General features: G+C 42.3%; 1 protein-coding gene across 2 annotated transcripts; it reads right to left on the bottom strand.

Moving 5' to 3' along the window:
* Window positions 1-178: 178 nt before the first annotated feature.
* PGAM5 (PGAM family member 5, mitochondrial serine/threonine protein phosphatase) lies at window positions 179-17745 on the bottom strand. 2 transcript variants are annotated; one of them, XM_081893472.1, is made up of 6 exons: window positions 17318-17745; window positions 11158-11336; window positions 9804-9929; window positions 8228-8316; window positions 7442-7575; window positions 179-811 (listed from the first exon to the last, which is right to left on the bottom strand). In XM_081893472.1, the coding sequence occupies exons 1-6, from the start codon at window positions 17593-17595 to the stop codon at window positions 661-663; spliced, it is 957 nt and encodes a 318-aa protein (XP_081749598.1). In that variant the 5' UTR covers window positions 17596-17745; the 3' UTR covers window positions 179-660. The 2 variants fall into 2 exon arrangements, with proteins under 2 accessions (XP_081749598.1, XP_081749599.1); XM_081893473.1 differs by having other exon boundaries at window positions 7442-7572.
* Between the last annotated feature and the right edge of the window lie 705 nt (window positions 17746-18450).

Here is an 18450-nt window from a genome sequence, read left to right as displayed (position 1 = left end):
CAGTCTCCTTTTAGATAGTCTCTCTTCACCTTGGATACCATCGTGAGAAGGGCTGTTCAAGCAGCCATTGCAGCATCATAGTCTACTCTTGTTCCCGCCTTTTGCACATTTTCAGTTTCCAACCTTTTGCTCTAAAGTAACACGGACATGTAAGGGAGCTAAATTATTAAGTTGAAACCGCTTTGCCCCCGACTCTTGCTGATCTAGCAAAAATAATTTTGCCGATTACCAATGCAAAGAATAGCTTTCTAATCCTGTGGTATTTCTATATCCTCTTTCCACAGAAGAGAGGGGGAAATCATCTCCACACACAGCAATATGCTTTGGTAAGAAGCCTGGGAACCTTTCTTGTTGCAGCCAGGCAAGTGGCACCCTCACATGAGTTAAGTTTGTAGATTCTCTGGTTTTAGGTTCATTCATTAAGTACTGCTGTAATGTCTCCATTCATTTTAATGGACCAGGAGAATGTACTGCAGAAGTACTTTGTGGAATGTGCCAAAAGCACCATGAACACAGCAATGCTGAACAGCCCTTCTATTTACAGATAAATGAAGTGGGGGAAAGAGTAGGCATTCACTGAGTACACTGTGAAACACAATTTCCTACCAAGCCATAACCTTGTACACCACAGCGGCACCAGCGGTGCCAGAAAAGGCCCACTCAGCTGCGTGTGATTTTCTCAGGAGGCATAAAGCCTGTGTCACCGAGCAATCGAAGCGCCACTTTGCCACTAGGGCGGATGACCAGGTGGGTGATGCTGCCATTGTTGAGGGATATCCGAAGCCAACCTTCGGGAGGAAATTGTAAAGCTCTGAAAAAGATAAGGAAAGCAGTTACTTCAGCATTTTGAAATGAGTTGTGCTTCTTTTCACTGTTCTTTTTGCATTGAACACATTAGCATTTCAGCTTCAATATGTACACGATAGCAAATTCAGAACAGAAACACTCCTACCCTTTGCAACCGAGAAATAAAAAAGGTGTGGTTTTGGGTTTTTTTTACAGAAATAAATGACATTGCAAGCACAGTAAAATCCTTCTGATTACAAATCTGAAGTCTCAGTCACAATGGAGTCCTCCTGCCCTCTTGCTTCCACCCCACACACTTGGCATTACAGTAAGCTTAGAGATACTACTTTCACTTTTGGCAAACACCTGCCTGCCGCTTGCTTTTGATGGCTAACTTGCTGACGTCCCTGCTACAACATGTGCTGCCTTGTACAGATCCCACCTTACTTTTAGCAAGCTGAAAATTCCCTCCAGGGAACCTTGCTTTGCCTCAGGAGTTATCCAAAACTGATTAACATTCCTACAATTCACCATAGCACTTTGCAAGTTGCAGGTACTTTAAGTGGGAATGAGATTCCTGTAAGAGGCTGGATTCTACAGTACAGAGCACAAGGCCATCCAAAGCGTAAGGCCATCCACTGAACTGCACTTCAGTATCAAGGGTCCCAACTTCGACCTAAGGCTCCCAGTGGCTATGAGGGGCTTCCTAATCAGCAGCCAGGGCCAACCTGATATTTTTCATTTTCATTTTTAGGCTTACTGAGGGATTTTAAACTTCACCCAGCAAATCCAGAGATAAGTTTCCAGAGGCATCACACAAAGAGGTGAAGCCAGCTTACCTATCCCTCATTTGCAAGGTTGGTTCACCCACCCTCACCATCTAGTGACTCAACCCCAATTCATAAGGCAAATTTATTCCAAGCAAAAGGACCTTTTGGCTCTTGCATTGTGTGAGATTATCACTTCCAGGTAGGAAGAAGAGACAGCTGATGGAAATAACAAATCACTATGAGCATCAGTGGAACTGATCTCAGAGATAGCGTAAGAACATAAGAGTGTGCTAGATCAGGCCAATGGCCAGTGTCCTGTTCTCACAGTGGCCAACCAGATGCCTGTGGGAAACCAGCAAGCAGGATCTGAGCACAAGAACTCTCCCCTGTCCTGTGGTTTCCATTAATTAATAAAATCCTACTTGGATTTAGAGGCCCAATACATTCAAGAAAATACCTAGCACACACAGTAAGAAGACGGGCTAAGCTATTTTGCCTGTTAATTGTAAACATGGAAGAAAAATATACTCTGGGGAGATAATTTGTGATTTTGCAGTGAAAGGCCAGACGAATGAAGATATAAAGTTATCTAGTCTTTTTATAACACAATGGTAAAGTCTGCGTCCATTACATTTATTTAAAAAAACACTGACCAGGTGAAACGTTAGGACAAATAAAGTTACAATGTAGTCAGCAAGCCTTCTTATGTGAAACAATATCAAAAGAGAGAGGTGGTTATGTGCACAGGAGAAAAATCCCACCATAGACCAATATGTAATTTCAGAAATGTAAAACATGGGATTTCATTGTGCCCATATAACATTTGTTAAATTTCAAAATTAAAACAAACATTTGGGATTGTATGAACGGTGAAATGTAGTGGGGGGGAGGGGAGAAAAAAGGTTCATTACTTCAAGGAGTACAGGCTATAAATACTTAAATGAGTGTGCCCAATTTTGAGGAAAGAGGCAGACCTGCATGATCTTTCCTTTGACCTGAATTCCAAAGAGATACATTAAATTGAACAGTAGTCCCAGAAACTAAACTGTTCTTTTAAGTTAGTGTAATACTAACTTATTACACTAACTTATTACACTGATAGAATGATCTCGATACGAATCCAAGGCAGACCTTTTAACATCACAGTAATCCAAGTTTATGCACCAACTACTGGTGCTGAAGAAACTGAAATTGACCAATTCTATGAAGACTTACAACACCTTATAGAAGTGACACCAAAGAAGGATGTTCTTCTCATCATAGGGGATTGGAATGCTAAAGTAGGGAGTCAAGAGATAAAAGGAACAACTGGCAAGTTTGGCCTTGGAGATCAAAACGAAGCAGGGCAAAGGCTAATAGAGTTCTGTCAAGAGAACAAGCTGGTCATCACAAACACGCTTTTCCAACAACACAAGAGACGACTCTACACATGGACATCACCAGATGGGCAGCATCAAAATCAGATTGATTATATTCTCTGCAGCCAAAGATGGAGAAGCTCTATACAGTCAGCAAAAACAAGACCTGGAGCTGACTGTGGCTCAGATCATCAGCTTCTTATAGCAAAATTCAAGCTTAAACTGAAGAAAGTAGGAAAAACCACTGGGCCGGTAAGATACAATCTAAGTCAAATCCCTTATGAATACACAGTGGAAGTGAGGAACAGGTTTAAGGATTTAGATTTGGTGGACAGAGTGCCTGAAGAACTATGGATGGAGGCTCGTAACATTATACAGGAGGCAGCAACGAAAACCATCCCAATGAAAAGGAAATGCAAGAAAGCAAAGTGGCTGTCCAATGAGGCCTTACAAATAGCGGGGGAGAGAAGGCAAGCAAAATGCGAGGGAGATGGTGAAAGATACAGGAAATTGAATGCAGATTTCCAAAGAATAGCAAGGAGAGACAAGAAGACCTTCTTAAACGAGCAATGCAAAGAAATAGAGGAAAGCAATAGAATGGGAAGAACCAGAGATCTGTTCAAGAAAATTGGAGATATGAAAGGAACATTTCGTACAAAGATTTCCATAATAAAGGACAAAAGTGGAAAGGACCTAACAGAAGCAGAAGACATCAAGAAGAGGTGGCAAGAATACACAGAGGAATTATACCAGAAAGAAATGGATGTCCCGTATACCCCAGGTAGTGTGGTTGCTGACCTTGAGCCAGACATCCTGGAGAGTGAAGTCAAATGGGCCTTAGAAAGCACTGCAAATAACAAGGCCAGTGGAAGTGACGGTATTCCAGCTGAACTATTCAAAATTTTAAAAGATGATGCTGTTAAGGTGCTACACTCAATATGCCAGCAAGTTTGGAAAACTCAGCAGTGGCCAGAAGATTGGAGAAGATCAGTCTACATCCCAATCCCAAAGAAGGGCAGTGCCAAAGAATGCTCCAACTACCGCACAATTGCACTCATTTCACACGCTGGCAAGGTTATGCTTAAAATTCTACAAGGAAGGCTCAAGCAGTATGTGGACCGAGAACTCCCAGAAGTGCAAGCTGGATTTAGAAGAGGCAGAGGAACCAGAGACCAAATTGCAAACATGCGCTGGATTATGGAGAAAGCTAGAGAGTTCCAGAAAGACATCTACTTCTGCTTCATTGACTATGCAAAAGCCTTTGACTGTGTCGACCACGGCAAACTATGGCAAGTTCTTAAAGAAATGGGAGTGCCAGATCACCTCATCTGTCTGCTGAGAAATCTCTATGTGGGACAAGAAGCTACAGTTAGAACTGGATATGGAACAACTGATTGGTTCAAAATTGGGAAAGGAGTACGACAAGGCTGTATTTTGTCTCCCTGCTTATTTAACTTATATGCAGAATTCATCATGCGAAAGGCTGGGCTGGATGAATCCCTAGCCGGAATTAAGATTGCCGGAAGAAATATCAACAACCTCAGATATGCAGATGACACAACCTTGATGGCAGAAAGTGAGGAGGAATTAAAGAACCTTTTAATGAGGGTGAAAGAGGAGAGCGCAAAATATGGTCTGAAGCTCAACATCAAAAAACCGAAGATCATGGCCACTGGTCCCATCACCTCCTGGCAAATAGAAGGGGAAGAAATGGAGGTAGTGAGAGATTTTACTTTCTTGGGCTCAATTATCACTGCAGATGGTGACAGCAGCCACAAAATTAAAAGACGCCTGCTTCTTGGGAGAAGGGCAATGACAGGCCTAGACAGCATCTTGAGAAGTAGAGACATCACCTTGCCAACAAAGGTTCGTATAGTTAAAGCTATGGTTTTCCCAGTAGTGATGTATGGAAGTGAGAGCTGGACCATAAAGAAGGCTGATCGCCGAAGAATTGATGCTTTTGAATTATGGTGCTGGAGGAGACTCTTGAGAGTCCCATGGACTGCAAGAAGATCAAACCTCTCCATACTGAAGGAAATCAACCCTGAGTGCTCACTGGAAGGACAGATTGTGAAGCTGAGGCTCCAGTACTTTGGCCACCTCATGAGAAGAGAAGACTCCCTGGAGAAGACCCTGATGTTGGGAAAGATGGAGGGCACAAGGAGAAGGGGGCGACAGAGGACGAGATGGTTGGATAGTGTTTTCGAGGCTACCAGCATGAGTTTGACCAAACTGCAGGAGGCAGTAGAGGACAGAGGTGCCTGGCGTTCTCTGGTCCATGGGGTCACGAAGAGTCGGACACGACTAAACGACTAAACAACAACAACAACAAATACTCAGCCACCTTGCCTCAAGTCCAACAACCGTGTCCATCTTTTGCAAGAGTCAGTTACTACAATGGTTTCAAGTACAAATCACTCTTTCAAAAAATGATCATTTGCTGGCATAGCGTGATAGTTATAAGTTCAGCAGAAAGACATCAGTACAACTCTGAAACCATACAAAGAGCTTAACGTACCATCTGTTTCTACATACACTGAAATATGGTTCACACATAAACTACTCTTTATCACTTGCACTGTTAATCTAGTTAGCCAGCGCAAGCACACATGTCACCCTCTATTAGAAATGTAATGTAACAGATGTGTACTAATATAGACAGGATATTAAATATTAAAGGGAAGCTACACAAGAGGTTGTTATGGAGGTTATAATCTAGCAAAAGGTCAGCAGACACCCTAGGTTTTAATATGCAACTAAGAAGGCTTTTAACCTCTCTATGTGGCAATAGTCACGTTTCAATGTGGAAGGTTGCAGGAACAGGGTCAGCCTCTTATCAGGCTTGCACTACATGATATGACATTTCTTAAGGCAGATCCCTATCCAGATAAAGGTGATCTTATCAACTTTTGAAATTTCAGGTCTCATTTGCTTTTGCAATGTTGACTGCCAGCTCATTTCTTACTTGTTTGCAATACACTGTTAAACAAATGCAGATAGGTGTATGAGGCTTGCAACACGATAGTCCAGCTCAAAACAGCTGAGCTGTGATGGAATATTTGATCTCAGACTAGCTATTCCTACCTAATGTTTCTTGCCTACGCAAACAAAGCAACTCTAAACACACTCAACTTTCTGAGCTCATAATGTTCAATTTGTCTAATATATGGATGGCATACTGGGCTCCATGTCTCCCAGAAATGTTTAAGCCTCCCAGAAAACTACCACTGCACACATTTTCAACAACTCCTCCTGGATAGCAAACTCATTCTGAGAACACACCACCCCCAATGGAACCTGTGAATAGTAATTAATTGCTTCACAGCATAAAACCATCAAGGTGGTGTACAAGATAAAAACATAATCTCTAAAAATAAATTCAACAAGCTCTAAAAACAATAAAGTCATCCCTACAAAAAAAGCAGCAAAACTACCTTTTCAGATATAAAATAAATTGATATTCCATACATGACTGGGTCACAACCTGGGCTAAATCCTTCTTAAACAGAAATTTCTTCAGTAGGCACCTAAACATAATGAGTTTGGACGGTACAGTCGTACCTTGGTTTTCGAACAGCTTAGTTCATGAACAACTTGGAACTCAAACGCCGCAAACCCGGAAGTAGGTGTTCCGGTTTGGGAACTTTGCCTTGGAAGCCAAACTTATGGCATGGTTTCCGCAGCTTCCGATTGGCCTCAGGACGCCCCTGCAGCCAATCAGAAGCCGTGCCTTGGTTTCTGAACATTTCAGAAGTCGAACGGACTTCCGGAACGCATTCTGTTCAAAAACCAAGGTACGATTGTAATTGATTCCAGAGAGCTCAAACTTCAGCACTAAAAGCCCAAGTATCCAGTGCAGGCTAAGTGCACTTTAGTTATGGATGCTTAAGCCTGTATGCTCTGTTCTCATGCTGCACTTCCAAAACAGAAGCACTTAACTAAATTCAGCATCTCTTTCAACCCAAACAGGTCTTCAGCACAGTTCAAAGAAACCAAGGTTACACTGCCTTAGAAGATGCAACCAAAAATGGTAGAGTTGAGCAAGATGTAACATGAGGGACAACTGTACATCTCTCAGAACATTTATTTGATGCAAGAAGGGAAATCCAGTTTCACAGCTCGGGGGCAGAAGACCTGCTAGACAGTTATTTTGCATTTAAGTAATAATTTGTTTTGCTAACCCAAACTCTGGTCCAGGATTTGGAGGTTCTGCAAGAAGAAATAGATAAGCTGCATTCTCATTTTTCCATTTCTAAATTTCATAATACGTTTCATATGGAAGGTCTATTTGTTTTAAAATCCCCTACTCAAAAATAGAGATTAAAGCAAAGCTTCAAGTTAATCTGGCAGTCATATGCTCTCTGGACAGCTGTTCATTTTACTGTGCACACACCCTCTCCAAATAACTCAGAACCGCTAAATGCATTTGATTGCTTAAGTTAAGGGTTAGCACATTATTGTTTTGGTTATGAAGAGCCAATCAGAAGGTTTCCCATACCCACCAGTTTGTTTCAATGCCATAGTTACCTGCAAACTATGTAACGAATGACATTAGCATGACAGACGTAGATTTCATAGCTATCCTCTTCCTGCTTTACATCAGCCCTATGAATGTAGTTTCGGAAGGCAGCTTCAATCCGAGCCCCATCTTCATAATACTGCTAAAAGGCAGATAATTGGTTATTGGTGTATATATTTAAACATGCACAAGCTTTTCATCTTTAACTTACCATTAGTGTTGGCTACAGAAAAGGATTTTGACATTTCTGATCAAGATACAGAGGTCATTATCCAACCTCAATAACCTGCTGGGATTACTGCCCTACTGAAGGCTATTTTTCTCCACCATCTGAAGTCCATCTTATCAATAGAAATGGACTGCACAGAACATACCTCTTCTGGACCAAACTCAGTGTGCTGGGTCGTGCCTTTTAAACTCTACGCCGCCTGGGCAATGGATAACTTATAGGAGGTGCTACTAACTGTGCCTCATCCTGTTTATTAGGTCATTAAGCTGGGCTTTGTTCTGTGTTTCCTCATTCACCGAGTTCAGAATGATTAAAGAAAAAAGGTAGGACCTTGCTGCTGTGGCTCCCATTCTTTAAAGTTCTCTCTCTAGTGATATATTGAAATGTTAATTCCTTTTGCTGTTGGATGAAAATATTCTTGTTTAATAAAATATTCTGTTAATCAGCATGTGCCACTTTGGGTGGATTAGCAGACAGAAGAAAGTTGAGGAAACTGGTCTACATTGCTATAAGTAAAGCCAAAGATTACACAACATTAAGGCGATTGCTTATACAAAAATCTTACCACAGCTTCTGGCTTCCAGTGGGAACTAGGAGGATTTGGTTCAATTGGAGCTCCTTCACGCAGAAGGTCAGTGCTTGATTTCTTCACCCCTGGGGGAAGAAAAATGCAGACATGCATTTCAGAGCCTTGTCTCCAGGGCCATCTCTGACATTAAACTCTAGATCTGCATCTATACAAAGTAAGTTAGCATATCAAAGGTACTGAAAATCTTTTAATACCCTGGTTGTAAACTCGTTATGACAAGCAAGGAAGAATAGTGCATGACCTGAAGGTTTTGTGCTAGAATGTACTCCTTGTACAAGTAACGTGCATCGTGTCAGAGACAGATTAAGAGAAAAGGTCTTGTTGGTGACTTGTGGAAGCCAATTGGTTTTTCACATCTCAGCCAGTGTGATGTATCAGCAGAGTATGTGCAGCCCCCAGCAGAGTCTTAAGAGATTTCTTGCTTCCAGCAGCCAGTTTCTTCTAGAATTCCAAGTTAAGGGAAAAACTCCTCCCACTCAGTTCAAAGTAACAAAGAGTTTATTGTCTCCAGACACAAGACAAAGCTAAGCGCTACTACCTACTATGTACATTTTTTCTGGTCCTTGACGTAAAGATATATCACCATGCTAGCTAACGCTGCTGTGTAAAACCCACAACCTCTTCCCCCAACTCTCACAGATTCAGTCAGACCCTGACAGCAAACAGAACAATATCAGGACAGGCGCAACATCAGAACAGGACCAGACAAGATGTCACATAATGAAAGCAATGCCCCAGTGACTATTATACCTGTCTCTACTCGTAGGCATATCTCCTGAACCAATGGAAGGGTGAACGACTCAGCAAGTCATACACTTGAGCTTGCTCTGTTGCTATGGTAACCCAGTGCACCTGCGCTCTTATCTCAGAACATCCAGACATGGGGGATCAGAGTGGTTCCCCACCACTAACATAGAGGAAAGAATTTGGGCAAACCTCTGCAGCAAACACCTTGGTAGTTTAGTCGGTAGAGCGCAAGACTTAATTTCAGGGTCGTGTGTTCAAGCCCCATGTTGAGCAAAAGATTCCTGCATTGCATGGTTGCACTAGATGACCCTTGTGGTCCCTTCCAACAGTACAATACAATTCTATGATTCTATTATTCTATGTACTAACGTTCTCTTAAACATATCACTATGTGTTCTTTCCCACTTTGCAGTCAATATTGGTTCTCACACAATTAAAATTAATAAACAGTAAATATATTAGGAATACATGGGAGATGTTTATCAAAAACATTTAACAGGCCTTCATCAGAATATTCCAGGGCAGGCAAACAATTCACGTAACACACAAATGTAGTGTTTTGTTTTTTTAATGACATAAAGGCAGACTGAAGACATAAAACTTAGGAACAAAAAAAAAGCCCAATTCCAACTAAAATTCCCCATCTAAAATGCCTATGCAAGGGCTTAATCAGGCACCATATGTCTATGCTTTGATTCAAGAATGCACTCAGCTTAGTCTGCATGGCCCACTCTGTGCTTATGAAAGCCACACTGTCTATTTAGAACAAATTATGTTTCCTGATTAAACAAGAGAATTCACTCACCAGGAAGATGCTTGCTGATGATGTTGGTTGTTTCAGTTGCTCTGGTCATAGAAGAATGGACAATTTTATCAAATTTCAGTCCCAAGCTTGCAAGCCTTTGCCCTGTCAACTCAGCTTGTTCACGACCTGAAAATTAAGGCAATGTATAAATTGCAGTGTGTCTCTTTTAACACATTCCTGGGGGCGGGGCAGTAAAATAAGATTTCTACATTATGTAGACCTTTTGTCCCAGCACAGTGATGCCAAACAGTTATTGGCACTGCTGTTCTTTCCACTTGTATCTTCATCCAAACAGATACAAGGAATTTCTGAATATGTGGAAGCACAAGTAGAATTCCAAATGGGGCCTCCTTGCTAATCAAGGGTTTGTTTAATCAGGAAGAAGGTTGCATTGTTTGTAAAACTATTTAATAATATTGTTTTATATATATGTATATATATATATATATATATATACTATAAAATATATATGTATGATGCTTTATAGCAGTACAAAATTATAATCTAAAATTCAACAGAGGATAAATAAGTAGAAGGGAAGGGTAGAGTAGGCAAGTGTAAAGAAAATATATGCATTTGTTTCAGTTACATATGCTTAGCCTTGGCGACAGGAATAGTTGCTAGGAGATGGGAACTAGGGTGCTGAGCCAAAAACTATATGGAAAAGGAGGGCTTTGAAAGATTTGAAGAAGCGGGGGGTGGGGCAACATACAGGTATTCTGGGAGGCAGTTCAAAGCATACCAATCAGCAAGGGTGGGATCTTCTCAAAGAGTAGGAAACCTTCACATGGATTAGGGTAGCCAAGTACAGGCAATGAGCAAATAAGAGCAAAGGGATGAGAAGCAAGAGAAAGAGGGATTTGAAAACCACTAGACTTAGTGATTTGATTAATAGGCAAGACCAAGTGAACCTACAGAGAAATGCTGCAATATAAAGTTTTCCTGTGCATCAGAAAAGCCAGTCATATTGGATAAGAGGGGAAGAAATAATGTGTCCAGCTGTGCTCCTTACTGCAACAGCAAACTAGGCCAAATATTGCTCTTTCAGCATTGGCAGAGAAGGCACTGGGGGCAGAAAAGGCTGGGCAACAGACTTGGGGATGAAATGACACAGCTACTGCAACTATTTATTTACACAGCTGACCAACAAAAGTTTGCAATGCCTAAATGCCAATTCAAATGTGAATAATCTACCTGTTAAGAACAACACTCTGGTCTCTGCCGCAAAGTACTAAGGGTGACTGAATAGTTTCCCTCCCCCACATTTTAACAAGAGGCAATCAAATCAGTAAATAAACTGGCAAGTTTGCTTTCTCCCCCAGCTCTGAGGTATGAAAAGGCCAGTCATACGTACCAAGCTTGGTCAGAATTCTCTCTTTATCACTGTTCCCATCTGTGTTGTACTGAGAATGGCGTATGAGGAATATGTGTCTGGTAGCTTTTGCTTTGTAGTGGGCTAGACGAGATGAGTCCTCCTCTTCCCCAGTCTCTTCATTTTTCTTTTTCAGGTTCATAAGAGCCAGTGGTTCTCTCCTGAAAATCATTTTGAAGTTTATATTTCTGTATCATTAAGCAATGGGGCAGAGGTAGCCAACATAGTGCTCACCAGATGTCTGACTATAATGCCCATAATTCTTGACCACTGGTCATGCTGGCTGGGGCCAGTGGGAATTGGGGAGTCCAACAACATACATAGAGCTCTATGTTAAGATACTCCTGTAATAAGATAACTGGACATGCAAATGAAGTGACCCAACAACATCCTTTTCAGTGCAACGTATTCGCTTGACAAAATCAACCAGATTTACAGTGGTACCTCTGGTTATGAACTTAATTCGTTCGGGAGGTCCATTCTTAAGCTGAAACCGTTCTTATCCTGAGGCGCGATTTCGCTAATGGGGCCTCCCTCTGGTGCACAATTTCCATTCGCATCCTGGGGCAAAGTTTGCAACCAGGAGCAGCTACTTCCGGATTAGTGGAGCTCATAACCTGAAGCGTTCATAACCAGAAGTGTTTGGTACAGAGGTACCACTGTAACAATGCTCACATTATACCCCCCACGCAATCCCTCAGTAAGAAGTTCAACATCTCAATAATGTCTCATTTCTACCCATTGAGAAAGGCAGTTTGGGGGCAGTTTGTGAAGCCAGAAAGAAAAGGCAGCAATGCATAGCTTCGGGAGTCTAGTGCAATGAGAGATTTAGAGGTATGACTGGGTGCCCAAAGAAACACTTTTAGACATACCAAAGAACTGAGGCATGAGTCTGGAATGCGTGCGTAAAAATACATACAGCATCTAAGCACAATGCACTACAACTACTACAGCAGGCAAATAATTTATTAAGTGGTCTGCCAAGATCCTAAGCAATTTTTAAGTGATCTGTGGTGGGGAGGGGTTTGGGAACCACTGCACTAGTACATGAACCAGCCCTATACCAAGACTCATCTTCTGAAGCAGCCATTTGGAGTTGCTCAGTTTCATTCCAGTGTCTGAAATTATTAATCACTGTATTTTCACTGGTCCATTAATGCACCAGTTCAGCCAATATCTTTGGATCTTTTCTGCCAACAGGGTACAAGATTGTAGGTTTTCCCATCATCCATCTGGAACATTTCCCCATTCTTTTCCTTCTGTTCTGATTTCTCACAGCTGTCTCAGCTTTTAGCAATGAAAGGGGAAATTCTTGCAAGTAAATATCAGCTTATGTACTCAAATGTGGTTTTTTAAAGTTTTGGAATATTATAGAAGAGTCAAAGAGTTATTTTAATTTCTGGAAGACAAAGTGGACTAGCACAAAAGAAAGTATATATAACAGAACACAGAACACATTAAATATTGTACATCTTTTTGATGATGTTTATGCTATTAATACATTTCATAACAGCAATATAGCAGCACCAAGTATTTCTCTTCTCACATACTTTGTAGGGGTGTGCACCAACCACTAGATTTGATTCAGACCCCGACTTGGTGCTTAAGAAACTAACCCAATTTAGTTTGACCCAGTTTGAATCAGATTTTTTTTTAAGGGAAGAAATTGTAAATGCTACTTGATGAAGCTGCTACAATAGGAACAACTTAGTTTCCACAATATAGTGGTGTCCCGCAAGACGAACGCCTCGCAAGACGAAAAACCCGCTAGACGAAAGGGTTTTCCGTTTTGGAGGCGCTTCGCAAAATGAATTTCCCTATGGGCTTGCTTCGCAGCGCTGCGTTTCTCCGCTCTCCCGGGAAGGCAGGCGGGGGGGAAGCAAAGACTTTCGCCCCCCGCCGGCCTTCAGAAGAGGTCGGGGGACAGACTGTCCCCGGACCTGGTCTGAAGGCGGTTTCCATAGGAACGCATTAATTGATTTTTAATGCATTCCTATGGGAAACCGTGCTTCGCAAGACGAAAAACTCGCAAGACGAAAAGACTTGCGGAACGAATTAATTTCGTCTTGCGAGGCACCACTGTACCACTAGCACAACTGCAAATACATGCACCACTTAATGCGATTCCGAAGTCTGGACGTTAGAAACAAGCCAGAACTGTACCCACCCCACATATTTTCCTTTAGTTTATTTACAGATAGTCTTATGTCCCGTTCACACCCAGAAGTTATCTTAGTACTTAACAGTTTAAGCAGAACCATGAGATAAGAGGTATGAGATACAGAACAGAAGACAGATATGTATGGCCTTCACAGCTTTGGGGAAGGGCCATAGCTCAGCAGAAAAGCATATAGGAGGTCCCAGGTTCAATCCCCAGTATCTCCAAATAGTGTGGGGGGAGGGAGGTCCAAGCCTGAAACCCTGAAGATTTGCTGCCTATCAGTGTTGACAATATTGAATTAGATGGACTATTGCCCGGCTAATTAATTTTGATAAACTCTATTTTTAAAAAAAAAATATTAACAAAATTAAGAAAACTTGAAGTTTTAAAATGAAAAATATTGGCCTGGCAAGCAATATAACTAATTGTTCATTGCTATCAAACCGATCCAAGAACTTCTCTGCAAAGTCCTCAGGGACCCAAAGAATATTTATTATATATATTACTTATATATTACATTAGTATGCCATCCTTCATCTGAAGATCACAGGGCAGTTCACAGCATAAAAGTTAAACGTGCTAAAAATTGAAACATGCTAGCAAGGCAAAATTTTAATACCAAAGTTTACAATTCTAGCATATGAGCTGACACATGATTGTGCACCTGTTCCGAGTTTACCTATTCACTGCTCTCAGAACGATTTTGAAGAAAAGCTAGATAATATAGACTTTGAAGTGAGACAGAAAAGTGGTTTTCCCCATGGTGGGTACAGTTGAGAAACTGCAGTGTTGTGCCATAGAAGGGAATAAGCCAAGTTTGAACAGATGTCACCAAATGACATATCCGTAATAAGCCTCTCATTTATTTGTGCACACATCTGCAATGTGTAGTGGTGCCAAGCCATTATAAAATTAGGAGGTGGGAGGACTTTTGCTCAGATTTAGTGTTATTAAACCAGAGATAGAACCATCTGGGAAGGAATTAAATAAAAGTATGAGCTTAGCACTTCCCTCTAGCTCAGCCTTCCCTACCCTGGTACTCTCCAGATGTTTTAGACTACACCTACCATCAGCCCCGTGGGACACGGATGGCACTGTGGTGTAAACCACTGAGCCTTGGGCTTGCCGATCGGAAGGTCGGCGGTTCGAATCCCCGCAACGGGGTAAGCTCCCGTTGCTTGGTCCCAGCTCCTGCCAACCTAGCAGTTCAAAAGCATGTCAGAGTGCAAGCAGATACAGTGGTACCTTGGGTTAGTAACTTAATTCGTTCCAGTGGTACCTCAGGTTAAGAACTTCATCCATTCTGAAGGCCCTGTCTTAACCTGAAACTGTTCTTAACCTGAGGTACCACGTTAGCTAATGGGGCCTCCCGCTCCCGCCGCGCAGCCACTGCACAATTTCTGTTCTCATCCTGAAGCAAAATTCTTAACCTGAGGTACTATTTATGGGTTAGCGGAGTCTGTAACCTGAAGCGTCTGTAACCTGAGGTACCACTGTATATTATTTAATAGATTTATACCCGATCTCATCAGGAAACTTTCTGTTATTTTGAGATTCTCTAAAGGTTCTCTAACCCCAATTATTAAAATGTCCTTTCACATCCAATACTGGTGTAGAAGACTCTCCTAAACTGCCAGGAGTCAACATAACCACCTAAATATGTTAAGTGGGGAATTATATTTGCATTGTTGTGGCATGGTAAAGAGTCGAGTTTATTAACAATGAGTGCTGAATTCATAATTTTGACTCATCACCAATTTAAATCTCCTTGGATATTAAGAGAATGAATCCACATCCTGCTGAAAATTGCTAGGTATACTCCTCAATTTTCATTTTCCACCCCAGGCACAGCTGTGCTTCAGCAAACAAGGGTGAAGCATAAATACCAGTTCAAGAGCAGACATCCATTAGAGTTTGTTCACATTAAGCTTTCATAAACTTGGCAGACTGAATGCAACTTCTCCTATTAAGTTTCTCAACATTTCTTAAGGTGAACATAGGGAAGTGGCAAGAAGTACAAGTGTGGTTCTCAGATATAAGTTCAGCAACCACATCTCACAAGATTTACCAGAAGTCTATGTAAATCACATATTCACAGTAACATACATGTGCATTTCAGCACTGCCTGTAGTTAAAAGCTGTGTAAGGAGCCCTCCGAGCCAATACAAGCCACAACTAGGGATGAATCTTGACCTGTGGCAGAAATAGTTGAAAATATAAAACTGCTTGCTGGACAGAGGTAGGTGGGGTAGCAAGTGCTGAGTACAAGTGACCATCAGGTTTCTGGGCACCCTGAGCATCCAGATACAATGGAATAAATGTTTGGCAATAAATACACTGGATCACATTTACCTCTTGTCACTCAAGGTGTTAGTAAGGAAAAACTACAGCCATTTAGTGCTGTAGTCAAATGCTAATGCAAATTAAAATGTACAACCATAACTGAACACTGAAAAGATGAGAGAAAAGTCTTCTTGTAAAAAATACAAGTTTGTTTTTTGAGGTATTTTTTAACATTTTGCAGTCACTGAATAGATTGGGATTCTCTCCCAGTGAGAATATGGGCCTTAAAAAATGGCAAGCAGGGAGTCAAATATGGTAGGAAACAGATCGTGTGTATAGACTGCGTAACTCTCCAGGAAAAACAGGGAGATAATCCATTCTAAGATTGCAATTCAGTAAAGTTACTCAAAGTGTTTGGGTTAAGAATGTGCTTTTGTTTAATTAGGCTGCAGATATTTTAAAAACTGTACTTTTTTTTAGAGGTACTGAAGGGAATGGTTGTATTATATTAGGAGAGACATTTCCCATCTCTCCACAATGAAGATTGCCCGCTGCAACAAGTTCAGACACTTATCTTAAAGCATACATCTTTCTTACAGAATTGCATTTACTCACATGCACGTTTCATCAACTAAGCCCCATTCAAAATGGATAAATTCTATTTAAACAAGTTATTTTTATTTGGACTCCTAGCTCATACAAAACAAAGACCCCAACATAGCCTTCATTTGTGCCAGGGCAGAGTCCCTGCATCTGTTTATATTATGCCAGAACTCCATAATAAATATCACACAACACATCATTTATGAAATACACTGCTACAGGATGTAGAGGTAGTGAGGAACTTAGATGGCTTTCAACTAGGATTAGACAATGGCTCTTAAGCCACAACTACTTGTTCCCAGAGAGCATTCCCTGGAGTTATGCATTACCTTTGGGCTTTGCAGCTTCCTGGAGACATTTACCTGACTGTTTTGGGACACATGGACTAAATGACTTTTTAGAATCCTTATTTCAGCAGATTTATGTTCCACTGTTTGACTAAGTTCTCAAGTTTCCTCATTCCCCAAGAGGGATTTCTCGCCATATTTTGTATTAACATGACGAAGGGCCTGTCATCCCTGTACTAGACGACGATAAAGTCAATCAAAGTTGTACCACCAACTCTGATTTATGAAAGTATTTCTGCATCACGATGTCTTAAAACACCAGAACCTTAAAACACAAAACACCTATTACAAAGCACATGATCTATCCCCCACTCAATGCCCATGTAATTAAGAGGCAGCAGCTCCTTAAAGCAAAGGCCGGGAAAATCCACCCCCTCATTTTATCAACACTGCACTTCAAACCCACGAAATCGTCTGGAGATGCAGCTCTTTCGACAACCGGGAAGAGCCAGCGTTTCATTTTTCACTTTCATTTTCTTTTCTGGTGAAGGGAAAAGCACTTTATATAAATAAGAAAGCAACAGAATGATTAAAATATGACGATGGCGAAGTCCATGGCGGGGGTTGGGTGGGATGAGGGGTTGCCAGCAGAGAGCAGCCTGGAGTGCTCCTGTGCTTTTGAAGGGTTGCCAACTTACGGCATCTTGGCCTGCTCCTATTACCTTGGGGAGGTGTTTTTTTTTTGGGGGGGGGTGGGGAATGGGATTTTCTCCCGCCCGCCAAGAGGCCTGAAGATGCTTCGCTTTACCTGTCCCAGTTGTCGTCCCAATAGCCGCAGTTGGGCTTCTCCAGCCAGCCAGGCGCCGTGGCGGGGCAGGAGGCTGCGTTGGCCGGCGAAGACAGAAGCAGCAGCCCTGGCGGAGGAGCCGCGGACGGAGGCAGGGGAACCGGGGCGTCGCCGGAGCTTTTCCCCACCACCTGCTGCTGCTGCTGCTTCCCGAGAGGCACCGCAGAGAAGAAGACAGAGCCGCCCGCCAACCCGCAAGCGGCGGCCGCGGCCACCGCAACGACCCGCCTGAACGCCATGGAAGGAACTGAGGGAGGCAGGCAGGCGGCGACGAAGAAAGCGCGCGAGGAAGCGGCGCGGAAAAGGGGCGCCCGAGCCTAAATAAGCGGCGAAGGAAAGGCGGACTGAGGGAGAGGGAGGAGCAGGAGGAAAAGGCAGCAGCCGGCAGCCGGCGTCACACGCCCCCTTCACAGCGCCGCCCTGCCGAGGCGGGCAAGGCAGGCAGGGAAGCTGACTCCCGCCGTCGACGGCGCCCGGCGTGGGACAAGATTGCTCCGTCCCTGAGGAGAAAAGCGTTTCTGAAGGAAACTGGTGAGGAGAGGAGGGGAAGGGGGGGGCCAACCTCCTCGCGCACGCGCTCTTTACCTCCCTTGTTTTTGCGCGTTTCCTTTTTTTCATTCTGTTCTATTACCCGTTCTCCAATCTTTTTTTATTTTATTTTAATCGAATAAAGGAAACGAAACAAACGCCTCGCCTCGCGTACATGATTTGCGCATACAAAATGAAGATGGGGTGGGGGTGGGGCGAGAGCGTAAATACCGGTTTTACCTGAGTATACACTCTGGAAAAGGAAAAGAGAAGAAAAAGAATAAAACACCCCCTCCCCAATGAATCTAATTGTGAGAAAAAGACTAGGAGTGGGTCACGAAAATACTAGTTGTTGAAATTATATATTAAAATACTAGTTGTTGAAATTATATTTTATACGCCGCCTTTTTCCCCGGACGGGACTCGAGGCAGCTCGCAGATAAAAATAACTGTTCAAAAACAAAAGTTAGCGTCCAGTTACTTCCCGAAGAATTTATACCAACGTGTTTGCTTGTTTTGGTATTTGCATCTGCTCTTTCCCGCTCCTAACAGGAGTTTTCTGGGCG

Source organism: Podarcis melisellensis (genome assembly GCF_964234715.1).
Source record: "Podarcis melisellensis genome assembly, chromosome: 16".
NCBI classification, from domain to species: Eukaryota; Metazoa; Chordata; class Lepidosauria; order Squamata; family Lacertidae; genus Podarcis; species Podarcis melisellensis.
This window is presented reverse-complemented; position numbering and strand designations above follow the sequence as displayed.

Bases quoted from the DNA above. Each gene is read 5' to 3' on its own strand.
- PGAM5 (XM_081893472.1), bottom strand. From the start codon at position 17,595: ATGGCGTTCAGGCGGGTCGTTGCGGTGGCCGCGGCCGCCGCTTGCGGG. The intron at 11,337-17,317 runs GTAAAGCGAAGC...AATGATTTTCAG, and splicing joins TGGGACGACAACTGGGACAG to GAGAGAACCACTGGCTCTTA. The intron at 8,317-9,803 runs GTGAGTGAATTC...TTCTTCCCCCAG, and splicing joins CATCAGCAAGCATCTTCCTG to GGGTGAAGAAATCAAGCACT.